The sequence below is a fragment of the Apteryx rowi genome, unplaced genomic scaffold (assembly GCF_003343035.1).
Source record: "Apteryx rowi isolate R43461 unplaced genomic scaffold, aptRow1 scaffold_214, whole genome shotgun sequence".
Taxonomy (NCBI): domain Eukaryota; kingdom Metazoa; phylum Chordata; class Aves; order Apterygiformes; family Apterygidae; genus Apteryx; species Apteryx rowi.
In genome coordinates, this window is record NW_020448464.1 from 466,120 (window position 1) to 482,421 (window position 16,302).

At 40.5% G+C, this 16,302-nt stretch overlaps 1 protein-coding gene across 1 annotated transcript; it reads left to right on the top strand.

Annotated features, from left to right (window-relative positions):
* Positions 1-6,841: 6,841 nt before the first annotated feature.
* On the top strand, positions 6,842-12,673 carry GCNT1 (glucosaminyl (N-acetyl) transferase 1, core 2). Its single transcript, XM_026064353.1, has 3 exons — positions 6,842-6,911; positions 9,698-9,827; positions 10,256-12,673. Exon 3 carries the CDS (start codon positions 10,394-10,396, stop codon positions 11,672-11,674), a length of 1,281 nt encoding a protein of 426 aa, XP_025920138.1. The 5' UTR covers positions 6,842-6,911; positions 9,698-9,827; positions 10,256-10,393; the 3' UTR covers positions 11,675-12,673.
* Positions 12,674-16,302: the final 3,629 nt, after the last annotated feature.

Consider the following 16,302-nt stretch of genomic DNA (forward strand, 5'->3'; position numbering starts at 1 on the left):
GCCCTCCGCGGAGCGGCCCCGGCCCCGGCCCCGGCCCCGGCCCCGGCCCCGAAGCGGACGGGGGTGATCGCCGGGCAGGTGCCGCGCTGGGAGGGAGGGAAGACGAGCTGCCGCGCCTTTCTTCTTCTTCCCTTCCCTTCTTTCGGTCCCCGCCTCGTTCCTTCTTCCCTTCTTCCCTTCCCCCTTCCTTTCTTCTTCCCTTCTCTCTTTCCCCCTTCTTCCCTCCTTCCCTTCTACCCTTTTGGTAACACCTCCTTTCCTTACTTCTTTCTTTCTTTCCCCTTTCTTTCTCTCCTCTTTCTTTCTTTCCCCTTTCTTTCCTCTTTCTTTCCTCTTTCTCTCCTCTTTCTTTCTTTCCCCTTTCTTTCCCCTTTCTCTCCTCTTTCTCTCCTCTTTCTTTCTTCTTTCTCTTTCTTTCTTTCCCTTCTTCTTTCTTTCCCTTCTTTCCCTCCACTTTTCCATGGCCAGGCCAGAGCACCCACTGGCTGGCACCTCCCACAGGATGCGGGGAACACACAGGAGGCTGTTGGCCATGGAAACACCCGCCTTGGTGTGAAATCATTTAGGGAGCACAGGGGAGAGGGGACATCTGATGCTCCTGATGTATCATGCTACTAAGGTGGTGTGTTTCCTCCCCTCCATCCCCCTTTTAAACTTGCTAGAACAGAGAACACCCTAACAAAAACTCCTTTTTCTTAATAGCAAAGCTGTTTAGGAGGTTGTAAATAGTTTTTTGTGACCCAAGTTGGGCAAGAGGGTTCAGAAGCCTGACCAGAGGTTCAGTTATGCTCTGACACTTTGCCTGTTTTAAATGTTGCTCTGAAAAGTGGGTTTCTTTGTGGAAAAAGGAAGAGTGGCAGCAGCAGGAAACTGCCAGTGTGGAGCCTGCAATTTTTAACTTTTTTTTTTTTTAATGGAATTTGAGGTGGGCGACTTCAGAGCTGGCAAGAACAACAAGCCTTCATGAGTCAGAAACCTTAGTAACAGGAGAGTGGACAAATCTAGCATCTGGGTCTACCAAATTTAACTTGAAAATTCTTGTGAAGCACAAAGATAAATAATGCAGTATTTGCTGCTCAAGTTGGAGCTCAGTTAGGATGGTACATTGCTTTTGGAAGTAGGCACATACAATAGAAAATTCTGCTTTTATTTTTTCCCCTTCCATGATTCACTAGTCTGCCTGCAGTAGACAGCAATCAATCACCAGCATTGTCTCTTTCCTATGAACCTGAATTGCCAGGGGCTCTACAGGTGAAATCATGTGTAATACTTCTTTCCTGAGGTTAGAATGGCCAAAAATTGCTTTAAGAAAACATAAATCCCTTTGCAAAGATCTGTTCTCTTATTCTAAACTTCAGTCGCAGGAACTGAGAAACTTACTCATACATGTCAAAGATTTACAGTCTGCCATGTTGAGAATATATAGAAGCAAAATCCAGCTCTCCAGATTTGTTGCTACAGTGGAAAACCTACTGCTGGTCTTGTGAAAAGATTTACCTTATTTTTTCTAATCATGTCCTCCTGGTTTTCCTTGGAATCCCAACATAATCCAAAAGTTCTCCACTTACTTTGGTTCATAAGCTACTGAAACTTGAACATACTTAGCAGCATCAACCTACCATTCTCTCTGAAGAAACGAAAAGAAAAGGCATTTCCCCAGGAATGTAGCATGCCCTGCTAGTGCTGCTGACGTAAACTTGTGCCACTAGGTTTACTTTGTAGCTCCAGGGAAACTACTTCTTGTAACATAAAGCGTTCTCGTAAGTAGCACGGTTGTGAAACTAAATGAGAACCTTAATGAAAGCATACACGCACCTCATCGCATCTCAGAAAACTCTGGATTATCTCAGAGAGCTGTTTGCATCCACCAAACAAGAATTTTGTAAATCATGATGAACACTGTATTGTGTAAATGTTAACAAAATATTCCCAATTTTGTTTCTCCTATTCTAATTGTACATGTTACTCTTCATTAGATTTTTATGCCTTTTTTGTTTATTTGGGGTGGAGGTGGGCAGGGGCAAAGAGTTGGGCTGTTTTTATACTGCAAAATCCTGTAAGAAGGGGAATAACAGAAAGAGGCGTCAGTTCTCTCCCAGTCTGAATTGCTGCTGTGATGGCAGTGAAAGTTAAACAATGCTCATGGTATATACAGCACTACAAACTATAGCATGGCTTTTGTCTGCTTCTTGTGTATATTGCAATGGAACTTACTTTCCAGTACTGTCTGCTCCTCAGGCAAGTAAAACTTGTATTTTTGAACTGTATTTTTATGTGCAATTGTCTTGAAGATCAAATTGAACTCATCTAAAGTGAATGACAAAGCAAACAAAAATTATAGAGTACTTCTTAAACCATAAATTAAAGAACAGGTTATTTTATTGACTTCTTGCACAATAGAGTTAAACCTGTGCACTTGAGCTGATCCTTATTAGGGCTGCAACTGTAAGGCAGAGATCTGTTATTTTCAGAGGAGAAAGTTATTGCTGCTGGTGCTATTTGTCCTTTAGCTCACTGATGAAGTGTAGCTGTAGGCATGGCTTTAAAACATCACCTTCTAAATGGGGCTAAGAAAGCCTCCTCAGAATAGTATTTTAAATGTTATGTTTGAAGAGGGAATCTAAGTACTCAGAAGTTTGACAGCCTCTTCCCTTCCCCACTAGATTTAGTGATGATATTACCTTTCCTCTAACAGGGTCTGCCAGTTTGTCCCTTTCTGAAACACGCAAGGGAGCAAATAGCAAAATCTACAAGCAGGCACCAGAGATGCAAAATGTGCTCCACCCCAGGGCAATTTATAGATCCAGCTTGAGAATAGTGTGAAAAAATGGGTATACATTTCACTTCAGTGTAGCCAGTGCATACAAATTAACCTGATGAATGTGAAGCAATTTTACTGTGGGTTAAACTGGGCAATATTGCCTTAATTGTATTTTTTATTTTGGAACTTGTGATTGCACTTTTTGCTGAGATAAAACACATTTATTTTCTTCAGCACTAAGGGACCTAGACTTTTTGAGGTAGAAAGTGGTTGCTCAAACGACTTTGCTGTAGCAGCTGTATTTTGCTTAGCTGAAATTTCTTACTGTTTCAGCTCTGCCTGTGGGACCTGTACAGACAGACAGGAACGCTAATGGAGATCAGACTTGGAGCTCTGCTCTGAAGATGATTTATTTGATATAGTAGCTCAAGAGATTACTAGAAAGGCTAGTAAAAAATACATTTTTTTTCAAATGCTATTTTACACATCAAGTGTGTGTTCATGAGGGTTTTAGTGTTGTTGGTTTAAAGGGGAGGATTCTAGTGTGTGACATTCGTACACAAGATCTCAAAATAAATCACAGTGTTGAATTTATTTTCATCCTTTTTCCCTGAAAATTAGCTCACCACCCCTAACTACTCTCGTTCTTTTATCTCCGTGGGGTGGTGGGTGTAGCAGTACCAGTCATTTGTGGAGTTTTGTCTAAAGCTGGCGTCTATACTTACACGGAACTAGAACTTTGTTAATTCTTTCTAAAAAAAAGTGGCTTTTTTTTCTTATATATATTTTTAAATCCACTCTGAAGGATAAGGTCCTGGCCTTGCAGGGTGCTGTCAATGATCAGGCTAGTGAGCCCACATGGAAGCCTGCTGCTGTCTGTACATGACTTTCAGAATTAAGTCCTTAATCCCATGAAGTCTAATAGTCTGACTCCATATGCTCTGTTTGTGACTAATACTTACTTTCAGTAAGACTGAGGACATTCTAACGGAATAAACACGAGCACTTTCATTCAGTTACAGGCATAACTGCTTTCAACATCGTACTGCTTTGATATCATGGAAATGCTGAGTAAAAGTGACTCCGTTCTGCGGGTAGCACATCCCCACAGATAACCACGTGCCTGTGCAGTTCACATGTGTGCCTACACGCATTTGTGTTTAGGCAAGGTGTTTATGGGTTTCAAAAATCACTTCCTCCCCAGAATTAGTGTTCTGCATAACTGAACCTGAATGGAAGCAGGTTAATTATAAAAACTGCTTTGCGGGACATGTATGCCTTGAAGCATGCTGCACACACCCTGGTAAAACACATCAAGGAGCAAATCAGCCCTCTGTGGAGGGTCTTCTGGTGAAGTGTCGAGGAGGAGCTTCCTATCTTGGGTGGAATTTGTGAAGAGCAGGGATTTGACTTTAGGTCAACACCCACTCACTCACTATTCTGGGGGTCAGCTGGAGTTTCTTTACATTTTCCCCTCTCTGAGGCAAAAAAAAGGGAAAAATAAGTCAGTTTTGCCCTCAATTCTTCCCTGTCAAATGTATTTCTTGTCTCATAGCCTCTCCCAAGTACCACCTCAGAGGTGGGTATGCTCAGCACTACATTTTTCACTCAGCCTTTCTTCAGTGGGTTTCCATAAAAAAAAAAATCTCCAGTTCTCATAAACGGGCATAGGATTTTACAGTGACTGCTGGAAAGGTTTCAAATACCTGATGTAAAGCTACGATTAAAAGCTGATGCGCCTGTGGGCATACACTGGAGGCCTGTGCGATGCTCCCATTGTGGGGATCTCCCCACTTCAGCTGCCTGCCCAAACTCACCGAAGCAACCACAAGCGAGCCACTGTCGCTGTCTCCTTCCTCTCATATTCTTCAGCGGCAGCTGAACAGGAGGGAAAAAGAAAGGAAAGAGTTGGAAGTGCTTCATCCCCTGCAGTTACGCAGCCCGCGAGGCCGAGAGCAGCGACACTGAACGTCGCAGCAGGACCTACCAGCCCTGTCAGATCTTGCCTGTGCTCCTCAGGGCTGGCGCTGGCCTCCTGCCGAGCGCCGTGGCTCTACCCAGCCCAGCACTCCTCCCTGCCTGCTTGCTGTCGCTCCTTTACAAGACTTCCAGGCTGCTGAAGTACCTCAAAGTACTTCTTTCTCCTTCGGCTGGTCCCCTCTGAACCTTGGCGTGCTTTGGAGGCTAGAGCGTTTTCTTTCTTTTGGACGCCAATCGGTGTTTGACATACTGCATAGTAATTAGCTGTGTGCTGATTTGCCTTGACACTTTTTCCATTCATGTGAGAAATGGCTGAAGTGCCAAAACCAGAAGATAACTGCTTTCAGTCCCCCTGCCTGCAGCCCCTGGTGATTTTTATCTTATCATGAAGTGGGAGTATATGTCTTTTCACAGCATGCTCTAATTGCTTTTTCTAAGGAAAAATTATACTTATCTTAAGAAGTATAACTATCTTAAATACAAAAAATAAATATTTAGCTTTGGGGTTGAGTCTATTCTAACCTATTTTAAGCAGGACACGTGAGCATGGTGCATTTTAGATGGCTTGTTACAAGGGAAGAGCTGTGATGGATGAACACTAGGGAGCCCATCCTGCCAATTCTGATGATACTTTTAATCTATTAAGTATTGTCAATTGACAGTAGAGCTTAATAAACAAGCATAAGTTTGCACTCTTTCTGGGAGACACATGCAGTAAGAATGATTACATGGTATTGACCTGTATTTTACATGTTCCTAGCTCTGCAAAAGAACTAGTGACAACATAAAGTCTCTTGCAGAAGGAGGAAGCTGAAGTGATGTAAATTGAAAAAAAAATAGTCCCAGGAAATAGTACTAATGTAAAACACTGATTAGAGACCCTGGTTTAGGGAAAGATGCCTTACCTATTTTCAACCATATCAAGCCAAACAAGACCCTAAAAATGGGAATCTCAGTTTGCTGGACTGCAGAGTTGTGTGAAGCTACATCTCCGAAACTTCTCTGTTGGGTGAGACTTTCTGATGCTGGGTGCGGGTGGCGGGAGTGAGGGGCACAGGCTGCCCCTCTCGCCGGCAGCGCATCACGGATGGGACAACATGGCGTGACCACAGCCCAGGAGTGCTGCTGCACGCTGAGTGGCACATGTCCTCCTTCAGAGCATCTCACTGGAGCAATGTAGGCACGTTATATTTACTGCAAACCACCATGAAAAATCTCCTAGCTTAGCACAAACCCTACAGCACAAGTATAACATGCCAGTACTCCCATGCTCCTTCCCAAAAGCACTAACATTACATGCACAGCTGCAGTCTAGCCAGTTGACATGAAAAGTCCAGATGAACTTTGGTCTCCCTCTGAGTTATGGTATAATCTTTTGAAAGCTTTTCTTTCCATTGAAGAGTTACATTTGTTGTGGGATTTTCTGTTTGTTTTTAGGTATGAATGAAGTCATACTTATCTGAAATCGCATGCTGAGCTGAGCTAAAAGGACACTGCTCCCTCCTGCCTGTGCCTGCAGCTTTCCCTTGATGAAAGTTATTCCTAGTTGACTCTTTTGGCATAAGTGCCCATATAGCCTCTTGCAGACTTATTTCTATCAGATGTTTCTATCAGATCTATCAGTTTGTGGGGTTAACTCAAGTTTATACAGCAACCAGGTAAAGACATCCATATCAAAATCAGCTATTTTATGCTAGCACCTTTACGATAATATAAAAGTTAAATCTGAACCTAACTTCCACCAAGACATCCCCCAAACTGCCACATAATGATGCCTTATTTCAGAGACAAATAAACTAAGATGCAGGTGTTTCAAGTGATTTCCCTCTGACATGGAACAAGAGTCAGAATTAGAGATTTAAACCAGATGTAATAATCCTTCCCATGAGCTCGRCTCTATTTAAATGTCAAACAGTAGTCTTTAGCAAAAGTCAAGTCAAAACAACCTGGTGCATTGTTGTGGTGTTTAGTCAGAGTTTGCAGCCTGTATAAGGCAGTGAAGAATAATTTTTGCTGGGAAGAGGAAAGCAGGCAGCAAGCTAAACCTTTGTCGTAACTCCCCCAGGTACCAGCATCTACTGTATCCGTGGCTTCCCCTTTGAATGCCTGCTTCATCAAAAATATAGGTTCAAATGTGAGAAGGAGGCAGTAAAAGAATGACTCTGGTCAAGTAAGTAACTTAATGAGACTGAACTTCAACAAGAGCAAGACGGAGGCTGCAGCATGCAGTCTGTTATCTGCGGCTACACAAACCTCCTTCCTGCCCTCCCAGCACTGCGTTTTTCAATGTGCACACCAAAGCGATATACGGCTTGAGAAAAAAATGTTAAAGACTTTGCTGAGTGCGGTGTGAAACTATATTAATGAGTATTCTGTCCAAACTTTCTAAAACAGAAAACAGGCATATTAGTAAATGAAAGGTGCCAAATCTTTCCTTACTCTATGAAGGTCTGCATTTGCAAAGAATAAGATATGGTCAGGTTTTAGTACTTCTTACAAAGCAATTACAAGCATAAACAAATAGCAGCTTATTGTTAAGACTGTTCAGAAGGAGCAGTGTGTCAGTGAGACAAATTTGCCTATGGAAAAACCTCCGCCTAAAGATAAGAGCCATGCTACGTGTAATGTTTGCAGATATTTCATTTTTGTATAATAGAAGTGCAAGGTGTGATTATTCTCAGCTCAAAATGATAGAGGAATTGCATACAGGTGGATGTAGAAGGGCTTTCTGAAACAGATTCTTTGTGCTGTATTCAGCTTTCAATTTTTTCTATATAACACTGAGGACAAGAGTTAAACAAGTCTTACTCTAAAACAGAAGCACGAAAGACTTCATAGCAAGCTCTATTCTTTGGAAATTGTAGCAGGTAAGGATCGTAATGGTAGCTTTCAGTTAAGGCGCTGACTCCTGCACTGTAGAGAACAGGGTGGGGTGGAGGTGGCAATCTTTTCAAAGCATATGTTGTTCCACGATGCTAGTGCTCCTATATAAATCGAGAGTACAATGGAATAGCAATGCTGACTGGGATCCTAAAAGGAGAAGCATTCCCACTCCAGTCAACTAAAACTTTGCAAATACAAGTGTATTTGAAGTGTTTTTTAACTTTTAGGAAAGTCTTCATTTCTAAGTTAGTTGGAAGAAATCAGTAATTTAAGGGTGACCACTATCAAAGTTTCAGCCTATATAAATATATGCTGTATACATATTATGGAAACTATCACAAAGTTAGTGTCCTTCCTCTTTTAAGTTAATATGTAATGGATATTATTTTTATTGGATTGGACATATGAGACAGAACTAGCAGGATCTCATGCAAGTAAGTGTGTGATAAGTTTTAATGTATTTCAGTTTAAATGTTGCTCTAAATTACATCATTCGGTTTAAGGCCACATCCCAAGCTAAAAACGGTAGTTGTGGAATTTCACTTTTCTTTTTTTGAATTCAAATTCTGAAGTCTGAGACCTGATACTTAAAAGGTACACTTACAGATGTAATTGCACACTAGTTCACCTGTTACTTACTGTAAGAGGCAAAACTTTAACTCTTTCAGTTTGACTTCACTATTTACCTACAACAGACTTGGAATAAATGTTCATCTTCACAAATGCAGGATAAAGTAATTACAGGTGCAACTCTGGAAACAAAGTACCCTTGATAGTAAATAAGATATTCATATAATGTTGTTACTCACAAATAGTTTGCGACTTTTTGCCTGGCAGTGGCTTCAATTATGAAATATTTGGTGATAATACAGGCGTCAAATATCTCTGATCCTTATAGCTGTGCAAGACAGTCATGCAGTGATCCCACCCCTCCATCCATACACCCCGACCCAGCCGGATCAGTTCCCCAAGTCAGTCTGTGATGCTGCAGGCACAGTGGTGGTCATGATGTGTGGCGCATCCCAATGGCACTGTTGCTGCCAAAAAACTCCGTAACGCCAAACTGCAATCTCTTACATCTACACACGTGTTCTGCGACTTGCAAGTAGCAAGTTAAAAGCCACAGTTTGAGAATTAAAAGCTAAAACGATATTAGGCTAGCTTAACAGAAAAGAATAAGAAAAAAAACTTTATGCTGAACTGTCTACTGCAAAACCCAGTACAGGACACAGTGCACGCTTCATTGTAAAACAGATATTCTTACCAATTGTTTTTGGTAAAAATTGCTCTTTGAGCTGGTCAAAAGGTTATTCAGAGTCACTAAAACTGTTCACAAAAATTGTGTGAATGAAAGGAGCTATATGTCTCTCGAACACCTCAGTGTTTCATTAAGTTTTTAATTTTAATTTTAATTACATCAAGTTTTTAAGTACAGCTTTAAGTGTCGGAAGACAGTCTCTGTAAACTATATTGGCTTTTGCAACTATGGCTTGGTTTGAAATTCAAACCTGCACTGAGTTACTCAGACAAAAAGGTTTGTAAGTACAAATGACATTCAAGCAGCAATGGAAGTTGTTTAAGGATGTCCTATTCGTGATCAGTTTATCTGTATGGGGAGGTACTTACAAAACAGAAATCCAGTTCTTTAAGCCTCTCTAGACTGCAGGTTTCTCAACAACTACTGCTGTAGCAGCTGCATAACTGTGCAGCGATCCCTCACAGAGTGCTGACACAGAATAAGATTTTTAAGGGGAAACAGGACTAATGAGCAGAAGTAAAGTAGTGTCTGTGAAATAAGGCTGAAAATGACATTGACAGATTATAAATGTTGTGACTCAGCCTTGCAGAATGTTTTCATGTAAAAACAGATTGCTGAATCGTAGAGAATAAATGCGTCTAAACAAGGATAACAGCACTGCTGTTCTCCTAGGTTTGTGCATTTGCAGGGACTTAAACAGAGCAGGTTTAAAGATGGATCATAAGTATTATCTTTATGCTTTTACCTTGAAAGAGATCCTTCAGCAATTCAGTCACAACAGTTTTGTGCTAATTTCTTTCTCTCTTTCTCTCCAGCTCTTTCCTGATGGTATTTCTAGGATCACCTGCAGCATGTTAAAGAGACTGTATCTCATACACAAAATCTTGAAACTCTTCAGGGACTGCTTTCCGGGTGAGAAGATGAAGAGCGAATAGCTTCCAGGAAGTAAGTGGTAAATGGAACATGTAGTGAAATCTATGTCACTGCTAGAGTGGATATGAAACCTTCTTGTCAAACTCTGAAGCATGAATTAACACCAGATACTTGCTTCTCAGTAACATATCCAATTTACTGGCTTTAATTTTGTCAGATGCAGCTGAACAAGCTCTCAGTCTGCACTGCAGTTTGTAGCCCTAGTACTACACCTGACAGAAGCTAGGAAATAGTGTCTCATGAAAGCTGTCTGTTTCTCCCAGTCTTTTTTTTAGAGAAATAAAATAATGTTATTCATTAATCTCTACTTTTCAAGAAAATCCTTTTGTCTGAACTACTCACCTTTTTACAATCAATAATTAATAACTGAACTTTAGCCACTTATTTTTTAAAGTAACCTTTTAGTAGTTGCCTGTCATTCGTATTTCATTTTCTTGTAGGATTTTCCCTTCCATCTCCCCCGACAAATGCACCAGCCTCATGAGAAACACAAACTGATTTTTCTGAAGTTGTTGAAGCTGGTATGAGAAGAGTGGAGGGCAATTTTTTTAGCTCTGTGAAGGTACCGGATATTTGAAATGCTGAAAAGGAAACTACGGTTTTGCCACAACTCACTCTTCAGGCTTTTCTTGGGGCTAACTCTTATTCTAGTAATAATTTCAGTTTTGAAAGTTAACCAGAAACCAGACTTCCTAAATCGGAGGCATCTGGAGCTGACTAATGAAGATCCTATCAGCAGTATTAGCTGCACAAAGATATTGGAGGGTGATATAGAAGAAATTCAAAAGGTAAAGCTTGAGACATTATCTGTGTCATTTAAGAAACGCCCCAAACTAACAACAAATGACTATATTAATATGACAACAGACTGTGCCTCCTTTACCAAGACTAGGAAATATATTATGGAACCTCTCAGCAATGAAGAAGCTGAATTTCCAATTGCTTACTCCATAGTGGTTTATCACAAAATTGAGATGCTTGATAGACTTCTAAGATCAATCTATGCTCCTCAGAATTTTTACTGCATTCATGTTGACAAAAAGTCTCCAGAATCCTTTTTTGCTGCTGTGAAGGGAATAGTTTCATGTTTTGATAATGTCTTTATTTCCAGCCAGTTAGAGAGTGTTGTATATGCTTCATGGAGCAGGGTGCAGGCAGACATTAACTGCATGAAAGACCTCTACAGAAGAAGTACGAAGTGGAAATACTTAATAAACCTTTGTGGCATGGACTTTCCTATTAAGACCAACCAGGAAATAGTAGAGAGGCTGAAAGCCCTTAAAGGTGAAAATAGCTTGGAAACGGAAAAAATGCCTCTCTCTAAAGAAGTAAGGTGGAAAAAGCACCATGAGATTATTGATGGTAAAGTAAAGAACACAGGCATAGACAAACAACGACCACCTCTCAGTTCTCCAATTTTTTCTGGTAGTGCCTATTTTGTCATTAGCAGAAGATTTGTAGGACACATACTAGAAAACAGCAAAATCCTTTCATTTATTGAGTGGGCAAAAGACACTTACAGCCCTGATGAGTACCTGTGGGCAACAATTCAGAGAATCCCTGAAGTCCCAGGTGCAGTTTCTTCCAGTAATAAGTTTGATGTTTCTGACATGAATGCGCTGGCCAGGTTTGTGAAGTGGCAGTACTTTGAAGGCGACGTGTCTAAAGGTGCGCCCTACCCACCATGCAGTGGGATTCACGTTCGCTCTGTCTGCGTTTTTGGAGCAGGAGACTTGAACTGGATGTTGCGAAACCACCACTTCTTTGCTAATAAGTTCGATACTGATGTTGACCCTTTTGCTGTGAAATGCTTGGAAGAGTATTTGCGACACAAAGCTTTGTATCAGCAAAAGAACTGAAATATTGGCTTTGTGTTTTATAAAACATCGGTAGAAATAAGATACAGCTATATACTTTAACATGTATGGTGGTGGTGGTGGTGGTGGTGGTGGTGGTGGTGGTGCTGACATGCTTTGTCATCACATTGGTGGGGTGGCAATGAGGCTCTGCCTCACAGGGAGGTCCATGAAGAAGGAGGAGAGACAACCTGTCTCAAGTGAAGACAAGGATGCCTCACATTGCATGTTGAGGCTTGGAACTTTGGGTAGAAACTATGGGATTAGGTTAAAGACAGCAATTTTTGGAAGCCCAAATATTTGGAATATTTATTGTTATCTAAAAAGTGTAACTAATGGACTTCTTTCAGCTAAACCATTTGTTCAAAGGCCTGGAAAATGCATATCATGCATGGTTGTTTTCCATGACTGTAATCATGCATGGTTGTTTTCTGTGACTGTAATAGTAACTGGAAAGATGGAGAGAAAAATGGAAAAGAAGCAGCTGGACTGCAGAAAGTTCATGTTGAGATACTGAAAGATCTCAGGAAATTCACATTGGAATTTGTTTGAAAACTAAACAAAAGGGGATATACCAAAGCCAATTGTCATCACTTGATGTAAATTTGATTGCTGCAGTTCTGTAATACATGATTTTTTAATTCTCTTGGAAGCTTCATCTTCAGCTTGAAGTATTAAGGACTTGTGTTTCAATTTTTTTGTAGCAAAATCTTGCCTTTGTACACTTAAATTCTCCCTGATTATGTGATACAAAGTTTATAAACTAGTTTGTAATGTATGTCTTCTCAGGGAAACTTCAGCTCCGTGCCTAATGAGTTAGACTTATAATTTTACACTTATTACTATATCAGGAGTCTTGCTTTCTGGTACAAGGTGACTCTTAAGTTTCTCAAAAACTTAAAAGAAGAATTGCAGCAGTGTCCAAATGTTACTGACAGAACTGCTGGTCTCCGCTTTCTGTCAAGCTTGACTTGCATTCCAGATTCTTTCAACACTGCATAAACAAAAATAAAGTTATTTTTTTCTAAATGATATTGTCTCTTCCTACAATTAAAGTCCTTCTGAAAGCACTGCCAGAAAGCCTTAGCAATGAAGACCTAAAATATTTTTAGCTTAGCTTGACACCTACAACTGAAGCTGCAGCTAGCACAGCAAGTCCTGCCTTTCCTCCGTTCATTCATGCAGCCGCGCTCCTTCGAGTTTAGCTGGTGCAGTGATTTTTATTTATTCAGTTGCTTCTTTTGGTGGAAGGGGAAGGAGGAAATCTGAACTGATTTTCATTCAGCTTAGTTCCCTGACTAGATTAGCTGCTGCAATGAGGTACAGATACAGGGAGCAGCGCAGAAGCAAGGTGCTGAGGGAACAGGATAATGTGAGGGGTGATACTGTTTCTTTCCATGGCAATTCTGGTTTGCCTGGTGTAGTTACTGGGAAACTAGCACCCTGTCTTCCTCCTCAGAGGACATCAGGACTTATCAGAGGCACTAGCAAATGGCAAAGTAACCTACATTTTTTACTATGACCTTCTGAAACAATTTCTTGGAAATGTTGCTGTAAAGGTAGCGTGCATTTCTCAGGAAGGTAGTTTCTCATTAATTTTCTCATAAGATGTGTGCCAATATTTGGGCATTAACATAATAAACTCTTTATGGTTTGAACATACAAACATTTAAGGAGCCAAGCAATTTAATCTGAAATAGGGCCTGTTCTTGCCAACCTCTGCCTTCAAAATCACCTGAAAGCTGTTTAGAGATTCTTCAGAGACTTGCACACGATGCACAAACAGGTAATTAAGGTCAGAGAGCTGAAGCAGTACAGAAAAATATTCTGTTGAACCCTAGCCTGTCTTCCCCACCCTTTGGCTTTTCTGCAAGAACTCTCTCAGAGACAGCTGTGCTCTGCTACCTTTGCACACACTACAGCAAAGTAGATCTTTGTTGTACATAACACTAGGAAACTCCAGGACTTCAAGTTACATTTTTAGCAGAGAAGCAGCTGTTTGCTTTTAAGAGTTTCTGTCTGGAGAAAAGCTATATAAATAACTTTGAGACCACAGTTGCTGGCTGAGATAGCCTGAGAAAGTGATAATGAAGTTCTTTGCACAGGTGGACTACAGACTCAGCTGCCTGAAATCCTCTAGACAACTGGAGCATCAACCCCTTTACCTACCTGCAGCAGCATATTCTGTACTTACCCATTTGTATAATACCATGAATGCCTGTCTGCATCTTTTTGTTTTTTAGCGATCCTGCTACCGTAGACAGTGAAGGCACTACTTGATCTAAATGCTCCAAATCTCACAAGTTACATTACTGTTTGGGTAGAGTCAAGAGAGACCCCATCTACAAACTGTTCTGTGCAGAAGGACAAATATGAGAACAGCACAGCGTTTATCCTGCATTCTCCATTAGATGCACAGGAATTTCTTTTGCGAAAAGTGAATCGTGAACAACCTCCCTTCCTGCACCAAATACTGAAAGCGTAAAAGGAATTGAGTAGATCAAAGATATTGTGGCTATGTGTATAGGAAAACATCCTACCCGCCCCAGCCAGCTTTAACGGGTGAAGAAAGCAATTAGTGAAATCCTAGCATACTCAGGTTAGAATCTGCCAAGAAATTTAGCTAAACTAATCATCATCCCAAAACCATGCAACTTCATGTCACCAGAAAACCTCAGATGAAATCTAGATTATGTTCCTTACAGACATTAGCAGTTGAAGTTTTTCATAACTGATCTCAGTTTTCTACAAGATGTTTAAAGGACTGGAGTAAAATCAGGTACTAACTTGAGTGAACATGAAGGGAAGATGGTTCGCCTAAATGCTGCAGCAACAAGTCACTCTTGATGCTGTGCTAAAGACACTGTGCTTCATGGGATCTATTGTTATGAACAGCTACAAATTAAAAACTTCGCGATTGCATCAACCTTTCAGTCATGAATCCCGAATAGAGTAGCTCTCTGACACAAGAAACCTATAAGATTTCTCTGACCATCTTCAGCTTCCTTCTCAGGGAAAAATGCAGTATCCAGGCTGGCACACGGATTGACCTTTGAAGACAGACAAAGAATAAAGAAGTTATGACGAAGGTCAGATTGTGTGTTCAGCTACAGCGTTGCCCAGCTGGGTGCCCACCTTGCAGCAGCCCGTGCACTGCAATGGTATGGGCATTTGGGCAGCTGGGAAGGAAACCAGCTTGCTTGCTGGTTACCAAATAACCTTTTATTTTTCCCAGTTTAAAGCTGATTGAGTTTCTCAGTCCAGCTCACCCATGCTGGGAAGGAACGAGTAGCCAAGGGGACAGTTGTCTGAGGAAAAATTCTTTTCGCAACACCATAAATTGTCTTTCARTTTTTTTTCCCCTGGCAATTTTTTTCCCTCTGAAAGAGCTCAGTGAGTCAGATGCACTGCTCCAGTTCAGCCATAAAAAAAAAAGAACAAAAAAGTCCTCGCTTATACACAAGCATTCTGGGTGGCCTCAATAATAAGTGTTTGCTTTGGTTACTGATGCAAGTAGATAACTGTATAGTAACCAAGTAACCTGTATTACTAAGCGTCACCAGGCTGAAATCCATTAGGCTCAAAGGCCAATTTTATCCTAAAAACCTAATACTCATGCTTTCATCTGAAATCTCTTTCCTGCTTTAAATTTATTTTGACAGAGAAGTATTGTGTTTGGCTGTCACATTGCTTCCTGTGCTAACACATCAGAAAATTATAGGATGCTTCAAGTTGAATTCTGCAGCTATAATTAAGCTAGCCAGCCAGATCACCGTTTCTTGATGCATTTTCAAGTGACTAAAAATAGACACCTGCATTCTAACAATAATGCATTAGAAGTTAAAAATGAATGAGGAGGCTATCTGCTCCAACATACTTTGCACTGTGCCAATGAGGAGGACATAATCCTTTCCTCCAGATTCACTGCTGTCTCTAACTCAGCAAGGCTGTGGCTGCTGAAGTTACTTACCAATGAGGCTTATAAACATGATTTAATTTGATTTCTGCTACAATATTTCACTGCTTTAATTTATATATTGTTACTCTTGAATATTTTACTAGTGGATTTTTTTGTTCAGACTAACAGAATATACATGTATATGTTAAATAATCTAATATTAAAGTGAGCACCTCTTTGGTTGACTGAAACGTGGGAAATTGTATTATGTAAAATGGCTTTCCACTAGTCAACAATACCATTCCTCCTCAGCTTAACATTGCAATAATTAATAGTCAAGTTTTCATAGTTTTCAAATTCTCTTCTTTCTAATGGATCAGTTGCATTAGTTGTGCTTTTACTGCCTTAGACTGCAGGGAAGTCATGTAACAGTAACCTGCTTTCGACAGACAGGAAGGCTTCCAGGTTGAGGCTTCCAGCAGTCAGAGAAAGGCAACATTTTTAGAGTAGGGTCTCTATTTCAAATCAACTCACTCATCTTTTTCCTTCAGTACTGTTACTCAAGTTCCAGGGACCTGTATTAATATTATGTACTAAGTTATCTTCCTCATTTATGTGTTGAATTTTTCTACTTGCCTTAATATTTTGTAACTGAGATAAGTTCTTTTCTTACTCACTGCATACAAGAAACAGTTTTATTCTACAGCTTGGAAACTGAGCTTTGCAGTTTGAG